The sequence below is a fragment of the Phascolarctos cinereus genome, unplaced genomic scaffold (genome assembly GCF_003287225.1).
Source record: "Phascolarctos cinereus isolate Bilbo 61053 unplaced genomic scaffold, phaCin_HiC Scaffold_2;HRSCAF=192, whole genome shotgun sequence".
NCBI classification, from domain to species: Eukaryota; Metazoa; Chordata; class Mammalia; order Diprotodontia; family Phascolarctidae; genus Phascolarctos; species Phascolarctos cinereus.
This window is the reverse complement of record NW_027555625.1, coordinates 169348514-169369665: the sequence shown is the minus strand read 5'-3', so window position 1 is coordinate 169369665 and position 21152 is coordinate 169348514. Positions and strand designations below refer to the sequence as shown.

The 21152-nt window shown below is 38.5% G+C and overlaps 1 protein-coding gene across 2 annotated transcripts in view; it reads left to right on the top strand.

Annotated features, from left to right (window-relative positions):
• Positions 1–2244: 2244 nt before the first annotated feature.
• Positions 2245–21152, top strand: part of ANKEF1 (ankyrin repeat and EF-hand domain containing 1) — a 62875-nt gene continuing 43967 nt past the window's right edge. The window contains exons 1-5 of one of the 2 annotated variants that reach the window (XM_020985896.2): positions 2245–2791; positions 14912–15287; positions 16940–17139; positions 18420–18569; positions 19279–19405. In XM_020985896.2, the coding sequence (XP_020841555.1) occupies positions 14942–15287; positions 16940–17139; positions 18420–18569; positions 19279–19405 (823 nt within the window). In that variant the 5' untranslated portion in view covers positions 2245–2791; positions 14912–14941. Of the gene's footprint in view, positions 2792–9829; positions 9996–14911; positions 15288–16939; positions 17140–18419; positions 18570–19278; positions 19406–21152 lie in introns of those variants that run through there. The other variant, XM_078149727.1, reaches the window with a different exon arrangement.

Sequence of the window (21152 nt, the reverse complement as noted above, 5' to 3'; positions counted from 1 at the left end):
AACTTCATAAAAACTATTTGTAAAAAGCTAAAGCCTACATCCCAAAATTCATATAGCCCATACCAGGATTGGGAAGGCTGCCTGTCATTTGTCATCATCCTATATCCAGTTCAGAGTTTGCGCTCCCAAGAGATGCAGTCCCCTTACAAGTTAGTATAGCTGATAATCTATTAAGTCAAGGGAATAGCCATCCTGGCTGGTGATGGTTCCAGGTTCGGTAATTGAAAAGCCATACTAGTTGTCTAGTAGGAAAAATGGAAGTCCAAACAAACTTCTCATGTTGTCTTTTTCAGAGATTTCTGCAAAACTGCAGGCACTGGCCTGGTCCATAGGTAGATCCAACCCCCTAGAGTCAGAGCTCCTAAGAGCAGGTTCAGGGCAGAATCCTATGATCAAATGAGAAATAACTTCTTGGTCCCCAGTGTTCACAAAACATTTCTTAAGTTTTGGTGTTTGCTCAGGAGGGATTTTTAGCTTGTGATCCAGCAAGAGAGCCATAGCAGAAAGTGGTATACATCTGTTTCAGTTAACATGTTATAGTAACATCTTACCCTACTATACAATATTGTGTTATATACAATGCATTCCTAGCCAATGGACCTTCAAAACAAGTGTGAAAATGGGTGAGCAAGTGGTAATTAGGTCAAGTATGTCACAATGCCTTCTCACTTGGGTCCTCAGGGTCTCCTAGGTCACAGATCTGGACTTAAGTGTATGCCTATCTAATGTTTCTATAACTACTGAGTTAGTGAGGGAAGGGGGTTGTGGGCGGGTGGGTTACAGGGGAACTTCTTATTGGACAAGGATTGAGTTCATAAAGCTTCCAGGGAAGTTTTATTCAGGGTCAGGAACAGATGGGCTGTTGAACAGACTACAGAATTTGGCTACAGGTCTTCGAAGCAGGGGTGGCCCAGATTCAGTACTCCCCAAATTGCAAGTCTTCTTCCACAAAAACCCACCCCTCTATGGCACTTTTACTAGCAAGCACATCAAGCAAGAGACTATTGGAAGGATTGCCACAACTTCATCTGTGATTAAAGGTGGGACTATATATAAGCTATTTTTATCCCCATTTTACAGAGGAGAAAACTGAAGCATACAGAGCTTAAATGACTTGGCTAAGGTCATATAGCTAGTAAGTGCATGAAGCTGGATTTCAACTCTGAGCTATCAGAATTCTATTAAAGCACTAACTCACTAACTTTGGTTCTTTGAGCAGATATCTACAAAAATGGCTCCCTAGCAGAAACTACTTTTTGATTTCAAACTTTAAGAATGCTTTTGTCCTCTGTGGAAATTCTTTTCACATTTAATAGTAAAATGAATCTTCTGCCATTTGTTTTAGCCACTGAAAAATACAATAGGAAATTGGATTTTTTTTTCACCCCAAAGGGGATGTTCCTCAGGAGTAAGAGTGATGAAAAAAATCACATATAAATATTGATTAAGTGGGCATAACAATTCTCTTTCAAGAAGGATAAAGTGTTTCCACAAATAGCTGACATTTATATAAGGTTGTGAAGTTTGCAAACCCCACGTCTAGAACCAAGTCTGGCACACAGTAGCAACTTAATAAATACCTGTGGTTATAAACCCTCCAAATCGAAGGTATCTGATTGATGTCAAACACCACGCAGATCCAGTAGTTCTAGAAGAGAAGCAGAATACCAATCCTTTCCCTTAGCGATAAGTTCTTTCCCTAGTTGTGTTTTTGGCAATGGATAATGGCAGAAAGGTGCTCATCAGTAAATAGCACGAGCCTCTCTCCCCCAGGCCACTAGGGAGTGGGTTGACCTGCAAGAGATTTAGGGCCCAGAGCAGATACATGCAGCTGTAAACCGGATTGCCGGTCTTCACTACGCAATCGCGATGTTTGGGGGTTGGGGAGACGGACCTAACCGTAGAGAGCAGAGTGAAGGGCCTATAGGATCATAAATCTAGATCTAGAAGAGAACTTAGAGGTGTTTTTGTTCCACCTTTTCCAGTTAACTGATGAAGAAACTGAGGCCCAGAGAGGTTCACTGATTTGCTCAAAGTCTCACGCAAAGATAAATGTCAGAGGGAGACCTCGAACCCCCGGACCTCTGACTACAAACGCAAAGCTGTGCAGCTTTGGAGCGGGAGGGTAAGGAAGGGAATGGGAGACTGAGGAAGCATCATTAAGCACCAGTGGCCCTGGAATCTCAGAGAACTCCCATACGCTCCGCCCAGTACGCACGAGTTAATCCACGCCAGATGGTGCAGACGCTCGCCCGCGTTTCTCTTTCCCTGGAGTGGGCGGGGAGAAGGTGGTCCCCACACGCATGCGCAACTCAACCCCGCACCCCGAGTTCGCGTTCCACCGAGGAGGAGGGGCGTGTACGGAGAGTGACTGATTGGTTGCATCCGTTTGAGATTGGGCGTGCATGGCCCCGTTGGCCGCACACCCTAGGTTTGGTTGCTATGGTAGCCGGAGGCGTGGCTAAGGCGAACAATTGTCCCTTGACCCCTGTCCCCATCCCCAACCCCTTGCCCCAACAGACCCCCCTTTCCCCTGGCTCCCAGAAACCTGTCCCCTAAGAATAGAGAACTCTCTTCTTACCCACAGCTCCCAGCCTCCAGTCCTGCAGGCCATCGGTGGCAACGAGGTGCCCAGCCCTGCTTCAAAGACTGAAGCTGGTGCTGGGAGAATTAGAGAGAAGGGAGGGAGGGAACCGGGAGCGCCAGTCACCTGAGAGGGTAAGACAGCCCTACTGGCAGCTGTCCCCAGAGCACTACGCTTTCTGCTCTCTAGAGCTAAACAGCTGGAAAGGTAAGTGCCACACCGCTTTTCCGTTGCTCCTTTGCAAAACCCTCCGCTTGAGATCTTTATCCATCTTTCTCCCACTCCCTTACACACAGTCTTTTTTGTTTGTTTATAATCCAGATTTAAAACTAGGATTTTAAAACTAAGACTTCAGGTTGGGGGAGGGAAGTTTAAGGCACCTTGCTACACTGAAGCCCCTATGTCAGTTGATTGTGAAATGAGACTTCATGGGACATACCTCAGCTTCCTCTCTAAGGGGGTGGGAAGGGGGGAACACAGGCTAACAGAAAATACTTTTTTTGTAAAGTTTGGGCGATGTGGAGTTATGGACACACTGCTTTAGGGTAAATCCTAGGGCGACCCATGTCCAAAGAGCTTTGCCTCCCCACCCCTATTACTGGCCAGATGGGAGATGGAACCCTACTCAATTTTAGTGGTATTTGAAAAGCTGAAGATAACATTTCAGTGAATTCTAACATTTATGGAATTGTAATAGCTCTGATTTCTCTGGCAAATTTCACTACCTATCTTCCACTAAGTCCATCTGATGTGATGGTAATCTTGTGTTTTTGAAGGTTATGCAAACTTTGCACAAGCCCTGGGGGAGAAGGGAGTTATGTGTGTGTGTGTGTGTGTGTGTGTGTGTGTGTGTGTGTGTGTTTTGGGGGGAGGGGGAAGGGTGCTACCAAACTGGAAAGAGTTTGAATATGAGTCTGGTGATAAACTGACTATATAATTGTCATCTAAGCATCAGTCCCTTTAATTTTGGAGAGGCTGATCACCAAGTTGGCTACAGGATCATGAATTTTTTGGTCATGAAAACCTCTACTGTGATTGCTTCCATGAAGTCTTTTATAAGTGGAGGACATGCCTATAAGGATAAAATCCTAGAAGTCTTTATATAGCACTTCCAGATTTTCCAGAGTGCTTTGTTCACAACTCTGGGAGATAGGTAAGGAAATATTATCCCTGTTTTACAGATGAGAAAACTGAGACTCAGAGGTAAAGAAACTTTACCATAGACATATAGCTATGATGCAGTGGGCTTTCAATCAGGAAGACTCCTCTTCATGAGTTCAAATCCAGCCTCAGACACTTAGTTGTGTGAACCTGGGCAAATCACTTAATCCTGTTGGCCTCAGTTTCCTCATCTGTAAAATGAACTGGAGAAGAAAATTGCAAACCATTCTAGTATCTCTGCCAAGAACACCCCAAATGCGGTCACAAAGAGTCAGACAACAGCAACAAATAGCTGTAATTGGCAGAACTGAGATTCAGAACTGAGCTTTGCCTGAATCCAATTCTTATCACTCTTTCCACTGTACCTCACTGCTGCCTTTCCTCCCTGACGTGCCCAAATGCTTCAATTCGCTATTAAAAGAGGTGATGGGAAGGAGTAGGAAGGACCACCTTAGTCATTCCCAAAGTAAGAATTTCAACAAAATTCATAAGCAGTTTGAAATACTTCACAATGATATATGTATATAGTAAAAATCTCATATACCCACCTGTCCAGCAACCTCATCAATCCAGACTGTAGCTCAGTTGCTCAGTGCTTTCCATTAAAACATTACTTCATAGGAGATCCTTCAGAACCTCATTCAGAGATTTTTTTTTTCTTTTGACAATTCTGATAAGTTTGGTTCTCCAGTTGGCAGTATATTAGAAGAAAGTAAGAGGGGATGGTAGGAAGAAGATGCTATAGGGCAAAGTACATATTATGGATCCCTTGAATGTTTTTAAATGCATAAACTAAAATACATAGTAATCCAAAGGAACCAATTCTATTAAATACAGTTATCAACATATATTCTTAAAAATCAATTTCACAGACTCCAGGTTAAGAATCCTTGTACCATACAAAGATAAAAACAAAAGTTTTTGCTGTGAAAGTACTTCCATTCTACCCAGGGGCATGTAATACATGCTAGATAAGAATAATGTAGACAGACAGTTGAGGGATTGAGGGAGCAGACCTTAAGAAAATCTGAGGAACTTTTAGGAGCACTAAGAACCGGGGATAGTTAGGAAAGTTTCTCAGAAGAAATTATACCTGATGAAGAAATTAAAGGTATCTATAGTAATATGAAAAAAAAATTCTCTAAATCAGTATTGATTAGAGAAATGCAAATTAAAACAACCCTAACGTACCACATCACACCTATCAGATTGGCTAACATGATAAAACAGGAAAATGATAAATGTTGGGGAAGATGTGGGAAAATTGGAACACTAATGCATTGCTGGTGGGTGAACTGATCCAACCATTCTGGAGAGCAATTTGGAACTATGCCCAAAGGGCTATAAAACTCTGCGTGCCCTTTGATCCTGCAATACCACTACTAGGTCTGTGTCCCAAAAAATCATAAAAAAGGGAAAAAGACCCATATGTATAAAAATATTTATAGCAGCTCTTTTTGTAGTGACATAATTAGAAATTAAAAGGATGCCCATCAATTGGGAAATGGCTGAACAAGTTGTGGTATATGAATGTAATGGAATACTGTTGTTCCATAAGAAATGGTGAGCAGGGCGATTTCAGAAAAACCTGGAAAGACTTGCATGAACTCATGTTGATTGAAGTGGGCAGAACCAGGAGAACGTTATACACCATAACAGCAACATTGTGCGATGACCGACTTTGTTAGACAGATCTCAGCAATGCGAGGATCGAAGACAGTTCCAAAAGACTCATGATGGAAAATGCTCTCCACATGCAGAGAAAGAACTATGGAATCTGAATGCAGAAAGAAGCTTACTATTTTCTCTTTTTTGTTATTCTTTTTTCTTTCTCATGGTTTTTTCCCTTTTGTTCTGATTCTTCTTTCACAACATGACTAATGTAGAAATATGTTTAATATGATTGTACATGTAAGGCTTATATCAGATTGCATGCCATCTTGGGGAGGGAGGAGGGGAAGGAGGGGGGAAATTTAGAACTCAAAATCTTATAAGAGTGAATTTTGAAAACTAAAAATAAACATTAATTAATTTAAAAAATAAATTATACTTGAGCTGCAACTTGAAGGATAGTTAATTTTCTGAAAGATGGAGAATGGGGAGGGTGTATATTCTAGGCATGCATGGAGATGAGAGATGTCATGTTGAGTTTGACGAATAGTCAGGAGATCAATGTGGCTGGAACAGAGAGCACTTGAAGAAGTAAAGGTGGAGAGGTAGTTTGGAGCCAAATTGTATGGAACCTTAAAGGCTAATGAGTTTATATTTTATCTAAGAGGAATAGTTGGCCGCTGAAGATTTTTTCAGCCGGGTAGTGACCTGGTTAGACTTGTGCCTTAAGAATACTTTGGCAATTGTATGAAAGATGGATTTGAAAAGGTTAGACCAGAATCATGGAGACCAGTTAAAAAACTGTTGTAATAATCTGGGTGAGAAGTAATAAGGAGGGGCAGCTAGGTGGCACAGTGTATAGAGCTCTGGCCTTGGAGTCAGGAGGACCTGAGTTCAAATCCAGCCTCAGACACATAACACTTACTAGCTGTGTGACTCTGGGCAAGTGACTTAACCCCAATTGCCTCACAAAAAAAAAAGAGTCAAGAGAAGTAATAAGGGCATGAATTAGGGTGGCAGCACACTATCTACTATGACAGGCCACCTACAAACATAAATTAAAATGGGTATAATAAAGGAAGCTGTCAATTGGTGGGGAGGAACAACTTTTAATCAAACATTTCTGAGAAAAATCTAAGATTTATAGAGAGAATTAACAAATATATGACAGCGCAAGAGACATTTCCCAAAGAACAAGAAGTTGATGGATAAATAAAAATTTTTCAAAAGAATTGAAACTATAAACAATAGTGATAGGGATGTGTTCCTATTACTGATATGGTACCATATCTGGGGCTACTTTCTTAACCTGCACTTGCCCTTGTAGTTTGGGGTCCCCAAAGAGTGATCACTATTCTTTCAGGATTCTACGAACAAATAACTTTGCACGTGACTGCTTTTAATAGTGTTATTGCTGAGCCCCAACCAGTGTGCTCACCATTAACAATAAGTCAGCACCTTCAATTTTAAGCTTCAGTTGGAAGTCCTTTTCTTCAATCATAGAGTCCTCATGAAGTTCTCTTTGTGTATATCTCTACTGGGTGGGTAATTCAGCTAGACTCCCAGCATCCATGCCTTTCTTGAATCCATAGATAGCATTTCTCTCCACTATGATGGAGCACACTTCCATCCATTGCAGGCATTTCCACACCATTGGCCACTACTGCCTCCATGGCTATGGCAGCTACTACTACTACTACTACTACTACTACTACTACTACTACTACTACTACTACTACTACTACCACCACCATTCAGTTCAGACTGCTGATAAGACCCTGGATTTCTCAACCTTACAAAGTTGATTGGACACTTCTACCTCAAAATACTCATTCTCCTAAGATCAGAAAAGAACATAGCAATAGAAACATCCATATGCTCACAGCCAACATGACTTGTTGGGAAACAGGGCAACTACTCTTCTTCCCACTCTTAGGTAGGCAGCTCAAAGTAGTCCTACTTCACTTGGAGCTGCAAAGGAAGTATAGAGCAATGAAAGGCATTCATCTATTCTGACTGAGTTCCAGCTCAACAATCTCAAGTCATTAATTTTTCTGAATCCATGGCCATTTAGAATAGTGTTTGTCATCATATAGTACCAGTCTCTCATTCAAGCATAGCTGGAAAGACATTTCCTCAAATTTCCACATAGTCAATTGAATTCAGAATAGGCAGGGGGATATCTGTACATGCTCTAAGGACTGCCCTCACTGGCCAAGCCCACTCATGCTACATGAATATTAAGAGAAATGTAAACTAAAAGAAATATGAGGTTTTACCTAATGTCACTCTCTAACAACTCTACTGCCCAAATCCTATCCCGGGATGGCCAGGGTAAAAGAGCAACATGGCCAGTCACACCACTTGGATAAGCTAAGTGACAAGTCACAAACTGCAATCCTTCTAAGGTGAGATAGAGAATCACTAGTACTCACCAAAATTTCTACTCCTGTATCCTAAGGTCCACAGGACCTTATCAGATGCTGTGCTGAAAAGACCCCCAAGCCTTTGGTGTGGCCTTTTGCCTGAGTCCAAGTTTTACAGAACAAATCTTTTTATTGAGGGAATTTGTTTTATGAAGCTTGGATTCAGTCAAAGGGCTGCGCTTGAGGACCTACAGGGCCACATGTGGCCTCCAGGCTTAAGATTCCCCACCCCTGCCCCAGGGCATTTCCATCTAACCTGCAGATGTACTCCAAGGATGACTGGGTTTTTTATCTAAACCTCCATTATATCCTTAGGACATAAAGGTCTTTACATCTGCCCTGCAGCTGAATTCTCTTATGTGAAAGTCTTCCCCAATTAAAGTGTGAACTCCTTGGAAGCAGGGACTGTCCCTTGTATCCCCAGTGCTCTTAGCATAGTACTTAGAGCATAGTGATTAACAATACTTTTTCATTCATTGTTGTCTTCAACAAGTTATCCTTACAAATAATTTAAGGCATATTAATTTTTAAGTATTTTTAGTGAGAAAACAATTTGTAGCTGAAGAAATTTTTTTCTTTTCAAAAAAATGCTGGAGAGTAGAGAAATAATGGATGTCAAAAATATGAAGGAAGAGTCAATAGATTTTGGCAACTAATTAGAGATGGGGATGAGGGAGAGGGAAAGAAGCTATGAACTTGAATTCTGTTGCCCTCAACAATAACAGTGAGCATATGTGCATATATTCATATATTTACATGTGAATATATACACAGATATATTCATGTATGCCCATACAAATATATACGCATGCATATATAGGATCATTGTTGTTGTTGAAGGCAACACAACAACAACTCAGGCTCATAGCTTCTTCCATCTTCCTTTCCCTCTCCCCAAGCCAATGTCCACAATTATTAGTTGCTAAAACTTGTTACTTCTTCCTCTCCATCTCTGGCAATCCACATAATTCATATATATGTATATATGTACATATACACACACACGTATATACATATATCCATATATATGGGGAGGCTGGTTTATGGAAAAATATGTTGCATTTAGGCATTTGGTTTTGAATATGTTAAATTTAAAGCTTCAGTGGGATACCTGGGCAGAGATATCCAGAAAACAATTAGGAATATGGATCTTGTATTCAGAAGAGAGATCTGGGATAGATACACAGAGGAGTGTCCCAAAAGTTTTAGTGGCATTTTAAGCTTTAATAAGCATGGCATTGCCATCTAACCTGATGTACCCTTTATGTATCCTGATGTAAGCTTTGTTGTTGTTAGTCATTTTAGTCATGTCTGACTCTTCATGACCCCATTGGGGTTTTCTTGGCAAAGATAATGGAATGGTTTGCCATTTCCTTCTCCAGCTCATTTTTCAGATGAGAAAACTGAGAGGAAACAGGGTTAAGTGACTTGCCCAGGGTCACACAGCTAATACATTTCTGAGGCCAGATTTGAAGTCAGGAAGATGAATTATCCTGATTCCAGGGCTGGCATGCTAGGCACTCCATCACCTAGCTACTTGGTATAAGCTTTAATGAACTTAAAATGGCACTAAGATACCCTATATATGGATTTGGAGTCACGTGCAAAGATATTATAATATAACCTTTGGGAACAGATGACATCACTGAAGGAGAAACTCTGTACCAAGAATGTCTGGGGAGATATCGAATGTTGGCAGGAGATAGATGATCCTGCAAATAGGACTGAAAGGGAGTGGTCAAGAAGCTATAGGGAAAATTAAGTTAATATAGTGAGTGCTTTAAAGTTAGCAAAGCACTTAACATATATGGGATCATTTGATCTTCATAACTTTGTGAGGGGAGGACCACTGGCATTTTTGTCTCCACTTTACAGATAAGGAAATTCAGAAAAGTGGAATGATTGATTTACTCAGCTTTCCATAGGGGAGATTGGAACCCAGATTTTCCTTGGCCATTTCTGCTACACCATGCTGTCTCTCATGATCTTCAGTTTTAAACTTTTTTAAAAGTCTTATTCATACCTTTTCTTTTTACTTCACAGTTGTTTCCAAAGATACTTCCACACCATAAGCCTTTCCTTAGAACATGGAAAAATGAACAAGCAAAAACCACTGAAATAAGAGCAACTAACACGACAGCAAAACCTTGTCTGACAGCACATGTAATATTCTGCACCCATAACCCCCCCACATCTCCAAAGAAAAGAAAGAGGTACAGTTCCTCTTTCCTGGGTGAGAATTGGACATTGTATAACATCATCTTTAGCTTTGTTCCAATGTCCTGTTCGCTTTCATTGTTCTAAGTGAGCATCATTGTCTGTTACTTGGGAATCTGGATTCTGCTTATTTCACTCTCTATCTCTTCATACTTGTTTTTCTGTATTTCCCTAAATCCCTCACGTTTTTAGATTCTTAGGATGTCATAAAATTCCCTTATATTCATATGCCACAATTTGTTCAGACTTTCTCTACTTTGTAGAAAGCACCAATCTTTTTACCTGCTTTTTGCTTCCTCAAAAAAAAGTGATGCTATGAATATTATGGTATATGTCAGGCTTTCTTCTTTTGACTTTCTTGTAATATATTTGCCACAGTGGGATCTGTGGGTCAGAGTATGAACAGTTTAGTAATTTTCTTTATGTAGTGCCAAAATTTTACAAGAATAGTTGAATCAATCTGCAGGCCCATCAGCAGCATGTCAATAACCCCACTAACATTAAACAATTCTGTCTTCTCTCATCATCTTCCAATTTTGGGGGTATTGGTAGAAAACTCAGAGTTGTTTTTTTTTCCCTCTGGTTATTAGTGATTGGAGCAGTCTTTCCTATAGTTGTTTATAGTTTTAATTCTTTTAAGTTAATTATGTGCCAGGCACTGTGCTAAGTGCTGAGGATATAAAGGCCAAAAAAAGTTTTGAAAATTCAAATTTAATTAAAATTTTGTCTATTTCCTTTGACCACTTATTTATAGGAGAATGCCTTTTGGTCTTATCCATGTGTGTTAATTATATATCTTAATATTTTTTATCAGCTCAATTTGGGGTAGATTTCCTTATTTGAAAGTTTACTTTGTCATCCTAGCTTTAATTTACATTTATTGACAGCATGGAGTGGTAGATGAAGACTTGATCCTGGAATCAGGAGACGTGGGTTCAAATACTGCCTATGACACACAGGCTAGATTTCTTTCTTAAGGACCATACCTTAAACCTAAATCACTTTGGCTTTCATTGATTGGCCAACAATAGGTTCCAGCCCAAGCCTCACTTGGTCATTTTTGGTCACTGATGGCTCAGAGTAAGTGTAAATAGCAATTATTTCTGTTTTAGCCAGAAACCCTGAAGGTCTTCCCCTCCCCAATTGAATTTTTTGACTAGGTAAAAGAGGCCATACTTTGCCTCATTTCTTACCTAGTCTTAATCACTGAATGGTCAAACTGAGCCTTGGGAAAGACCTTAGCTTAAAAAGGCCAAGATCTCCCACTGCATCTGGGCCATCTCCTGTCATCCTGATCAATATTTTGCCACTGAAACCACATGGCTCTGGAAAAGAAAGTGAGGCTGGTGACTTTGCACAGCCCTCCCTCACTTAAATCTTATTCACTTGCAAGTCATGGCATCACCTTCCTGATGTCATGGTCTTCTTCAAGAATGAAGGCCAAACAAGGAACGATGACACATATATTAGCTTTGTGGTGCTGGGCAAGTAAGTTGCTTAACCTCTCCGTGCCAACCAGGTAACTCTTCCAGACTATATAGAAATTGCGTAGCAGCCTCACTAGGATTTCCCTATACCAATGAAATAACAGATAGAGACCCCCCCTCTCCTCCTTCAAAAAATCCAAAATTAATGACCCACTTAAAATTAGTATATTTGTTTGTATATGTATCATGTTCCACTACTTTATTCCATGAGGTTAAAGACAGTATTGTTTCCAGTTTGGGATTCTGCCTGTACCTAACACAGTGCTTTCCACAAAGAAGGCAGGTATGTTTATTGAATTGAATTGAAAAATAAATGTTTAGCAGGCAGAATACCAATTTCAGGTTCATTCTTAAATTGCTGATAAAAATAAGAAGAAAAATGAGGGCCTAGGTGAGATTAGATAACAGATTTGGAGGAGATCCAGTCAGTATAGCTGTATGGCTTCCTTTAGCACTGTTCTGTAGGATGTAAGTGTGAGTGGAGGAGATTGATAAGAGTAAATAAAGACTAGAGTTTGAAAAGGAATGAAAAGTGTCAGGGCAAAGAGACAAGGGATTCATGGGTAGAGGACAGTATATTTTGAACTGATCAACTTATGGGCTATTAGGAAAATAAGACCAGAGTAGGTCTGATGTCTTGGGAAAGCAGGAAGCCTTGATAAGGACAGAAATTTTATTTAGGGGAGATGTATGGATAAGGATTTTTGTTGAGAAGAATTTTAGAGTCATTTATTATAGAGATGGATGACTTGCAGGTATTGATGAGATCAAGGTTTGACCTTGACTTATGACTATCCCTATGAGACTAAGATAGATTGAAGGCGTAGATTATGGAGGTTGAGAAGGCTGAGGCTGAAGTCCTCAAGCATAAGAAAAGGGTTTAGGATAGAGCTGAAGACTGTAAGCCAGGCGCTGAATTCCTAGAAGAAGGAAGGAGAATGACCTGGAATCCAGTAGCCAATAGCCACCAGGATACAGATAGGGTAATATATCTGGAGGTGGTGAACCATAAGGAAGAGAAGTTGCTGAGTGACAATGTGAGAGTCTAGAAGTGTCAGTAGAGAAGAACAAGAAACACCTTTGCTCCTCTTAGTCCACATGAGAGAAGGTTGACTTTGGAGAGGGTGATCGCTGCCTCAGTGCATTTTAATGGGAACCAGATTTATGGTTTTCAGGAAAATGGAAGGAGCATGAGAAGTCTAATGTTAAGGGCAGTTGGTCCACAATAGAACCCAGGCTGCACTGGGCCCAATAGAATGGAAGTGGGGAGTGGGATAGGAAAATAGGAGGGATAAGGCAGACGGATAAATGTGTATGAGGGAGGAGAGAGGTAATTTAGAAAGGGAGGTTTCACCTGGACACCCTGTGGCTCTGAATCACAGGGATTCTGAGTGGAAGGAAAAGTTTTCTAGTTTCTAGTTTCCAATGCCTGGTGTGTAGTAAGGGCTTCATATAAAGTCTTTTTGATTGATTGATCATTAGGACAGGAGACTTTTGTGGGCTTCTCAGGTAGCAATGGTAGTTGAGCCCTAGTTCTCAACTTAAAATTGAACCATTCCCTGTGTAAAAGGTAGATGGGGTTCATATGACAAGATACCTGTCTGGTTTATCCTCTGGTTCTAGTCTGGTGGCGAAAGTCAAAGGCTAGAGGCTACATGAAAAGAAGCCGGGGTCTGTAATATTTCTGGTAATAGATTTACCCTCTGGATAGTCTGTTGTGAAGACATTATCGAGGGCAGTTCTGTCCCAGGCTCAATTCTGATGATGAATTGATTATCTTACCCTAAGTGGAAGTGATAGGGTCTCTGGTCCTGATCTGTAGCTCTTAGGGTACTCTGCCATGGTGATTCTGGCTAAAGAACTGTCAGCCTGCCCTCATTATAGAGAAGCTTTCTAGTTTCTACATTCCAAAGTACTGAAACAGGCAGGTGGCCCTGAGGAGATAAAGCCTGGAAGATAGGAATAATGCTGAGCAGTGATCACGAGATGTACTTGATAGAGAAGCACCAGAAGAAAGGAGAGAGAGAGAGAGCAGCAGAGACACAACATGATGCCCAGATACAGCCCAGCATGACGTAGGTCTGAGAATAGCAACAGAAAACAATGGCAACCCTGAATTTTTGGAGGGTGAGGTACTGTTTCACGTGTGTGCTTGGGTATCTTGTATTCCCTAAATATGACCTTCCCTGTGTGTTCTTTTTGTGTATACTCCCATATGTGAACCTTACAGATGTCTTCATGCTCTTGTGAATGTGTTTATTTGTGGGTGAGTATTCCTTAGATCTATGGGGGAAATTTTCTATTGCTACTTTTTTTTTTCTTTTTGGCAATTGGGGTTAAGTGACTTGCCCAGGGTCACACAGCTAGTAAGTGTCAAGTATTTGGTCTGAGACCAGATTTGAACTCAGGTCCTCCTGACTTCAGGGCCTGTGCTCTATCCACTGCGCCACCTAGCTGCCCCGATTGATACTTTTCTTGCTATGTTATTTCATTAATACTTTTGGTTTTAGCTAACTGGTTCTTCTGGTTGACTGATAAAAGTAAATACATTGCTGGAGACTTGTGAGCTATGGTTTGTGTGGCTTCAGACCTGCAGGGTTCTTAGAACCTGGGATAACATTTTTGCCCATGTGAAAGAAGCAGGTGGCACCCTAGTGTTATGTTTTAAAATGAGAAAATAACCCACATTTTGCTCTGTTCTTAATTCCTAAAGAAGATTCAAGAGCATAGTAATCACCTTAGATAAGTTGCGTAGATAGCTCTGTAAATCTGATTTATTTCATAATTAAATAATTACCACAATGGGATGAAAAAAAATTATATTTGGAAGAATAGGGCTTATTTCTATAAAGTCAGAATCTTATGTTAAATTAGGAAGCATTCAAGGAACTGCAAGGTAAGTGATTTCAAGAGTAGTGGCTGTCTTCGATATGTGAAGATAAATCTTTAGATTCTACAAGAATTTAACAGTAAAGCATAAGCTTCTTGAAGACAGGGAATTTTTTTTGTCTTTTTCTCACACCAAGCACAGAGTAGATGCTTAATAAATGCATTTTGTCTCAAATGTGTGGTTGAATTATGAAGGTATTGTCAAAAGGATTCCTGCTTCAAATGGTGATTGAGATTGGTTGAGAAAACCTTTGAACTTCTCTTCTGATTCTGAGATTATCTATCCTTTTGATAAGTATTAAAATGAAGGTAAATGACTTAGTTATTGTATTTTATATGTGCTTTCCATAATATTTTCCCACTGGAATACCTATATTTAATTCCTAAGTATATTAATCCCAGCTTGCATAATGAAATGATCCAGTGTCAAAATGAGAAAAATTCAGTTCTTAGGAAAGAATAACCAAAAAATATAATTTTAGTAAAACACAGAATGATTAAAAGTAATGATCTTATATTTCCATGTTTTTGTCTAGAAACAGTTTTCAGGAAGAAGTTGATCAAGAATGGCTTTATCTGATAAGCGACTTGAAAATTTGCAGATATACAAAGTTCTTCAGTGTGTCCGGGAAAAAGATAAGAAGCAGATAGAGAAACTGACCAAGTTGGGATACCCTGAACTTATTAATTTCACTGAGCCTACTAATGGTGATAGTGCCCTTCACTTGGCCTCTGTCTCAAATGATGTTGATATGGTCAGTTTTCTCCTTGAGCTGGGAGCTCATCCTGATGTGCAAGACCGAATGGGCTGTACTCCAACTATGAGAGCTGCAGAGCTGGGCCATGAATTAACTATGGAAAAATTGGCCAAAGCACAGGCGGACATGACCATAGTTGATAATGAAGGAAAAGGTAAAAATCTCAACATGATTATCAAGCACAAAAGTGTATTTACAATAGATCCCAAGAGGTAGAAGCATTATTTTCTCATTTTCTAAGTTATGTCCTTGATTTTACATAAAACGCAACATTTCCATCACTAAGCAATTTACTCAAAGCTTTTTCCAATGACCAAAATCTTAATGTAATTCAATTTATAGTTATTGTGTGGAAATTTAGCTTTCAGTGTTTTTCTTAAGGTAAAAGAAACCAGCATTAGAAAAATTAATACATTAATTGATTTTAAATGTAGGAAATTGTCAGCATTACATAGGATGATATTCTGTCTTATATTTGTAATGACAAAGATATCCTACTCATTCTTTATTTTATTTTATTTTATTTTATTTTATTTTATTTTATTTTAATTTTATTTTATTTTATTGTGAGACTGGATCTCCCTATTTCACCCAGGCTTGGAAGAAGTACATTGGCCATTCACAGGCTGGATATTAATACTGGTTGCCAAAAGAGCTTTAAGCTGCTGCATTGTTCCACATTTTTCATTTTCTACATTGGTTATCCCTCTGTAGGTGACCTTGTGTCCCTTGCTCTGGGGGATAGTGGAGAGTTATGGTAGTGGTGGTGTCACTCTATTGGTGCCAGACTTCGTCTTTAGCCATGCAGTGACTCAGAATTCTTGGACTTGAGTAATCAACCAGCCTCAGTCTCTCCAGCAGCAGGGACCATCACATCTGGAAGAAGTCCTACTTAGGGATATTATTGTCCAGATTCTTATTCCTTTCCATGTTTTAGGTAGTTCTAATAGAACTGCTGTAAGCCAGGACCCTCCCTGAGGATGCTTATCCTCTCCATAGTAGCCCCATACCCTAGACCAGGCTCAAACCTTCAGGTCCAGGGTTCAGAGAAAGATCCCATTGGTTCTGGCACTCCATTCCTAGTATTTTGATTGCTCTTAATAGACCTTGTGAATCTGCTTTGTTATAGTCATATCTGTCAGAAAAGGACTTGAATTTTCAGACCTGGGCTGCTTCTTCTGTGTCATTAATCATCCCAATACTGACATCTTGTTATTCCTCCTGTCAGGTCCCTGAGTAGTTCTGGATAGAAGGTTCTCAACACCCAATCTAGGGTTCACTCCATAAATAGACCAGATCAGCCCCAGGAATTTAGCTATTGGTTTTAGTGAGTTGGCAAGATTACCCATGTCCTAAAAAAGTTAACAAAACTACAAAACCATTAAGGTCAGTTGCTCCTTTGTGTGAAGTCATCTTAAATACATGGAGAAATTTTGTATGGTAATCTGAATTTTATAATATGAGGCAGAGTCCTTTTTTGTGATCAAAGTAAATGGCAGAATCTAAACTTAAGTTGTAGAATAAAGCTGTGGTGTTAAGCCTTTACTGAAACTAGTGTTTAGAAAACTTATGCTTGAGGGATTTGATTTGGCCTTTGACATATCTCTGTGGGCTTATCAGGATGCATATCTACATATCTATATCTATATCTGTATACACATTTACATACATATAGAGATGTAGTTAAATATGTAATTATAAATATATGCTGTATTTGCTGACTTGAAATTTTTTGCATTTCAGAAATTGATGTATTGCAGACCCTATTACTTTTTTTTCAGTTATGTGATTCTGATTTTTCTGCAGGAATTCTGTTTTACTGCTTATTGCCCACCAAAAGACACTATCGCTGTGTTCTGATTGCCCTGGACAATGGGGCAGATGTCAACAATTGTACATTTGATGGAAAGCCAGTATTTCTTAACGCTTGTGAAGAAGCACATCAAATTAAAGACGTGTGTATGAGATTTTTGGAAAAAGGAGCCAATCCAAATGCAATTAATTTGGTATAGCTTACTATGATTATAAATATTCTTTTAGTTACATATTATATTAGCATAATGTTTACATTTAAAATCTATTAAACAGTAGGAGGTAATTTGTAATTGCTTAGAACAGTGGTGTCAAACTCAGAAAAAGCAGTTACTAATCCGTACATGAGGATCCCTGTGGGCTGCATAGTGACCTAATTTTAAAGTATAATATCTATTTTATTGTATTTATATTAATTTTGCTAAATATTTCCCAATTATATTTTGATCAGGTTCAGTATGTACTCAGTCATGCTATGGGCTACATGTTTGACACCTGTGGCTTAAGAGTACCTGAAGAAGACATGCTTTCCTCATATTTTCCTATTGCCATTCAGCAATTTATTCTCTATTGGTGTTCTGGAAATTTATTTGAGAGAGACACAGGGTGGTACAGTGGATAAAGAGTTGTCCTTGTTGTCTAGAAGACCTGGATTAAAATCCCGTTATTGGTATATACTAACTGTGTAACCTTGGACAAGTCATTTAACATTATAGTACCCTAGATACACCTCTCTAAGACTATAATTTGGAGAAGAGTTGTTGATCTGATGGGTAGAGGAAGTTTCCTTAATAGGTCCTCCCTACACTAATGAAATTACAGGTTGACATTTAAAAAATTGTTTTGGAAAAAAAGTGATTAAAATTTTGCAAAAAAGTAAAATATGATTAAAGAAAAATAGTTTAAAAATGATAACAGAAAACCACTACTCATATAAATTTTATTTTAATAGAAATAAAATGTTTTGCTATTTTTTTCAATTATGTATTAAAAAAACATTTATTTAGGTTTTCATTTAACTGTTATTTTCTTTCCTTACATCATAATTGTTATTTTATGTCACTGGAATATTTTTAAAATTTACTTATTAAATACCTACAAGCTCTTTAGCTTTCGTTTAATTATCTCCTTTCATCATTTTTTCTATCACAACTCATTGATCAGCTCTTTTTAACTTTGCAACACATACTTTCCTTAACATTAGTTGTATTTTTTTTTTAATAATCACTCCTTTTTTGACATCATTCATTTTAAGTCTCAGATTTTTAGGCTTAATGATTTATCCTGTCACTTAAATTGTACTTATAAAAATTTTAGAACCTAAGGACTTAATAGTTTTTGAATCTTATATTCAGAAGGACACCATGATTTGGAGTTTGCAGAGCACAAAGCTAAAATTGAGATTTTGCTCTCTGCTGGTAAACACTTGCTTTGTATGACTGAGGTAATTGATACCTGCATTTTTCAATGTCAGTCAACAGGTAGAACTGCATTAATGGAAGCTGCAAGAGAAGGAGTGATAGATGTGGTTCGAGGTATACTTGAAAGAGGAGGAGATGTTAATGCTTATGACAACGAGAGACTCCATGCTTCACATTTTGCTGCCAAAGGAGGCTATTTTGATGTAATAATCTTGCTAAATACTTCCAAGATTCCTACCGTAGATTTTACATTTCCCTTTTCCGTAGGCCTTACATACTATTTTTAGTAAACAGAGATTTTTAAAAATTGAGCTACGTGTCTCTTGAATGCCACTATGACTTCCCAAAAAGATTATAAGCTGCAAAAATCAATTTCAGGAAAATTTTTAAAAGCATTTTCCTTGCCTTATGATCTTGTTCAATTATATGTTTTGTAGTGATTGTTTCATCTATTATACTTTACTGATAATTTATTTCAATCTGCTAAACTGTAACAGATTTTGATATTCTGCCAACTTGGAGGCATGGTACATGTTTCAGCAATGTCAACACTGGTTATTTCTTTGTTACCAAGAAAACATAAATATCGTACTGTAACCTCTCTAAAATGTCTTTTGTGAATCCATTACTCCTCTAGATTTTAATCATGTAACTGTATTGGCAAATAACAATTCATGGGTAAAATTACATAGAATAAACAAATATAACAAAATTGAAAGGGTATAAGGACTGTCCTATTTCTAAAAACAACTTCAGTCGATTAGAATTCCTTTACCCAGTTTTGATATTTAACATTTTAATTCTTTGTCTTTAAGGCTTATTATCTCAATAAAACTATGTTTAAAATCCATCCCTGTCTAGTTCTTTTATTATATTTTCTATATTTCTTTAAAAACTTTCATTTTCTTTTAGATACTGAAGCTTATTTCTGCTTATAATGGAGATGTGGTGGGGATTATTGCAATGAATGGAAATACACCACTCCATTACGCTGCCATGGGTGGTTTCGCAGAATGCTGTAGATTTATAGCTCAACGAGGTAAATTTTTCTAATTTAAATTTCTCTATATTGTAGCTAAGCAAAGGATATGGGCCTACATCTTGTCAATTTATAATATTTTCTACACATTGTGTTCAGTTATCAAATCTTAATCATGGAATCATAAATTTTTTAGAGTTGGAAGAAACTTTAAATGTCATAATCAATGGTCAATAAACATTTATTAAGCTACTACTGTGTGCTAGGTACCGTGCTAAGCTCTGGTGATAGAAGTAAAATAAGGAAAAAGAAAGACAGTCCCTGCCCTCATGGAGCAAAGGGGTTAGGCAAAAACACAAAAAGGTAAAAAGTTGGGGTGGGGGTGTGGGGAGGAGAAGGTAGCTAAAGTGAGGGCATGGAGAAATCAATCAAAGAAGTCCTAAAGTAGTGCGACCAGGTAAGAAATGAGGTGGATCATAATATCATGGAACATAAGAGCCATGAGGGTTATAGAATCTTAGCTCTTCATTTTACAGATCCGGAAACTGAGGCCCCTCAAGAGTAAGTGACCTACTTTTATTTTGCAGGGGGCAGCCAGGTGGCTCAGTGGATAGAATGCCAGACCCAGAATCAGGAAGACTCATCTTCCTGAGTTCAAATCAGACACTTACTAGCTGTGTGACCCTGAGCAAGTTACTTAACCGTGCTTGCCTCAGTTTCTTCATCTATAAAGTGAGCTGGAGAAGGAAATGCAAAATCATTTCAATATCTTTACCAAGAAAACCCCAAAAGGGGTCATAAAGAATCAGACACAACTGAAAAACAACTAAACAACAAAACAGCTAACTAGCAAACTACAGATCCAGCCTGAAAATGGGAAGAGTTTTCTCACAGACAAATCCATGACCTTAGTTCCCAAATTCATTTTTTGAAGGTAGAAAAAGCAACAAGAAGACCAGCTATTCTGGACCTGTTATCAAAAATAAGGGGAACTGGTTGTGGAAATAGAAATGAAACCTCTTTTGGGGAGTAAGTACATCCTAGAATGATGATAGATAGGGGGAGAGGAAAGGCAGGCAGAGTCTGACATACATCCTAGATTTTTAAAAAGCTGGTTTCAAGGAGCGCATCTATTAAAATTTTAGATGAGCCCAGGAAGGATCAAAGTTCTCAATAATGAAATTTTAAAGACAAAGAGGGAAATAATTCCAGTGAGGATTAAAAAAGGAAGTTGTCTAGAGAGGCAGACTTGGATGACAAAGAACTCATCTGTCAACTTAGATTTTGAAAGATACATACAGAAAACATAAATAAAGGTGGATAGAAGATGATGAATACAAAATCATGGCATTTTCTATCATTGTTGCAACATTAAAGTTTTGAATGATCTGAGCTGATAAGGAATGTTATAAGGAAAATAAGAGTGGTATTAAAAATCTAGACATTTATGGAAAGAAGGTATACTAGGACTGCTCAAGGTGGATATGAACATGACAATAAATATCATGTACTGAACTTTTTTACTTCCAAGATAGAACAAAAATAAATACTATGGAGTTGAAACACAGGATAAGTAAGTAGAGAGTAAAAAAGCATCCAATTACCCTCAGTGAGTTCAGGTTATTACACACAGTCAAATAACAACCAAAAATAGTGAAGAAACTGGTAAGTGTGTTTACTGAACTACCTTAAGAAATCCTTGAAAGAGTATGTGGCATGTACAAAGCATGCTGTAGGACAAGAGAAAGGCAAAGGTCCTGATTAAAAAAAAATGAGTGGAACTTTAAGATTCTAGGCTAATGAATTG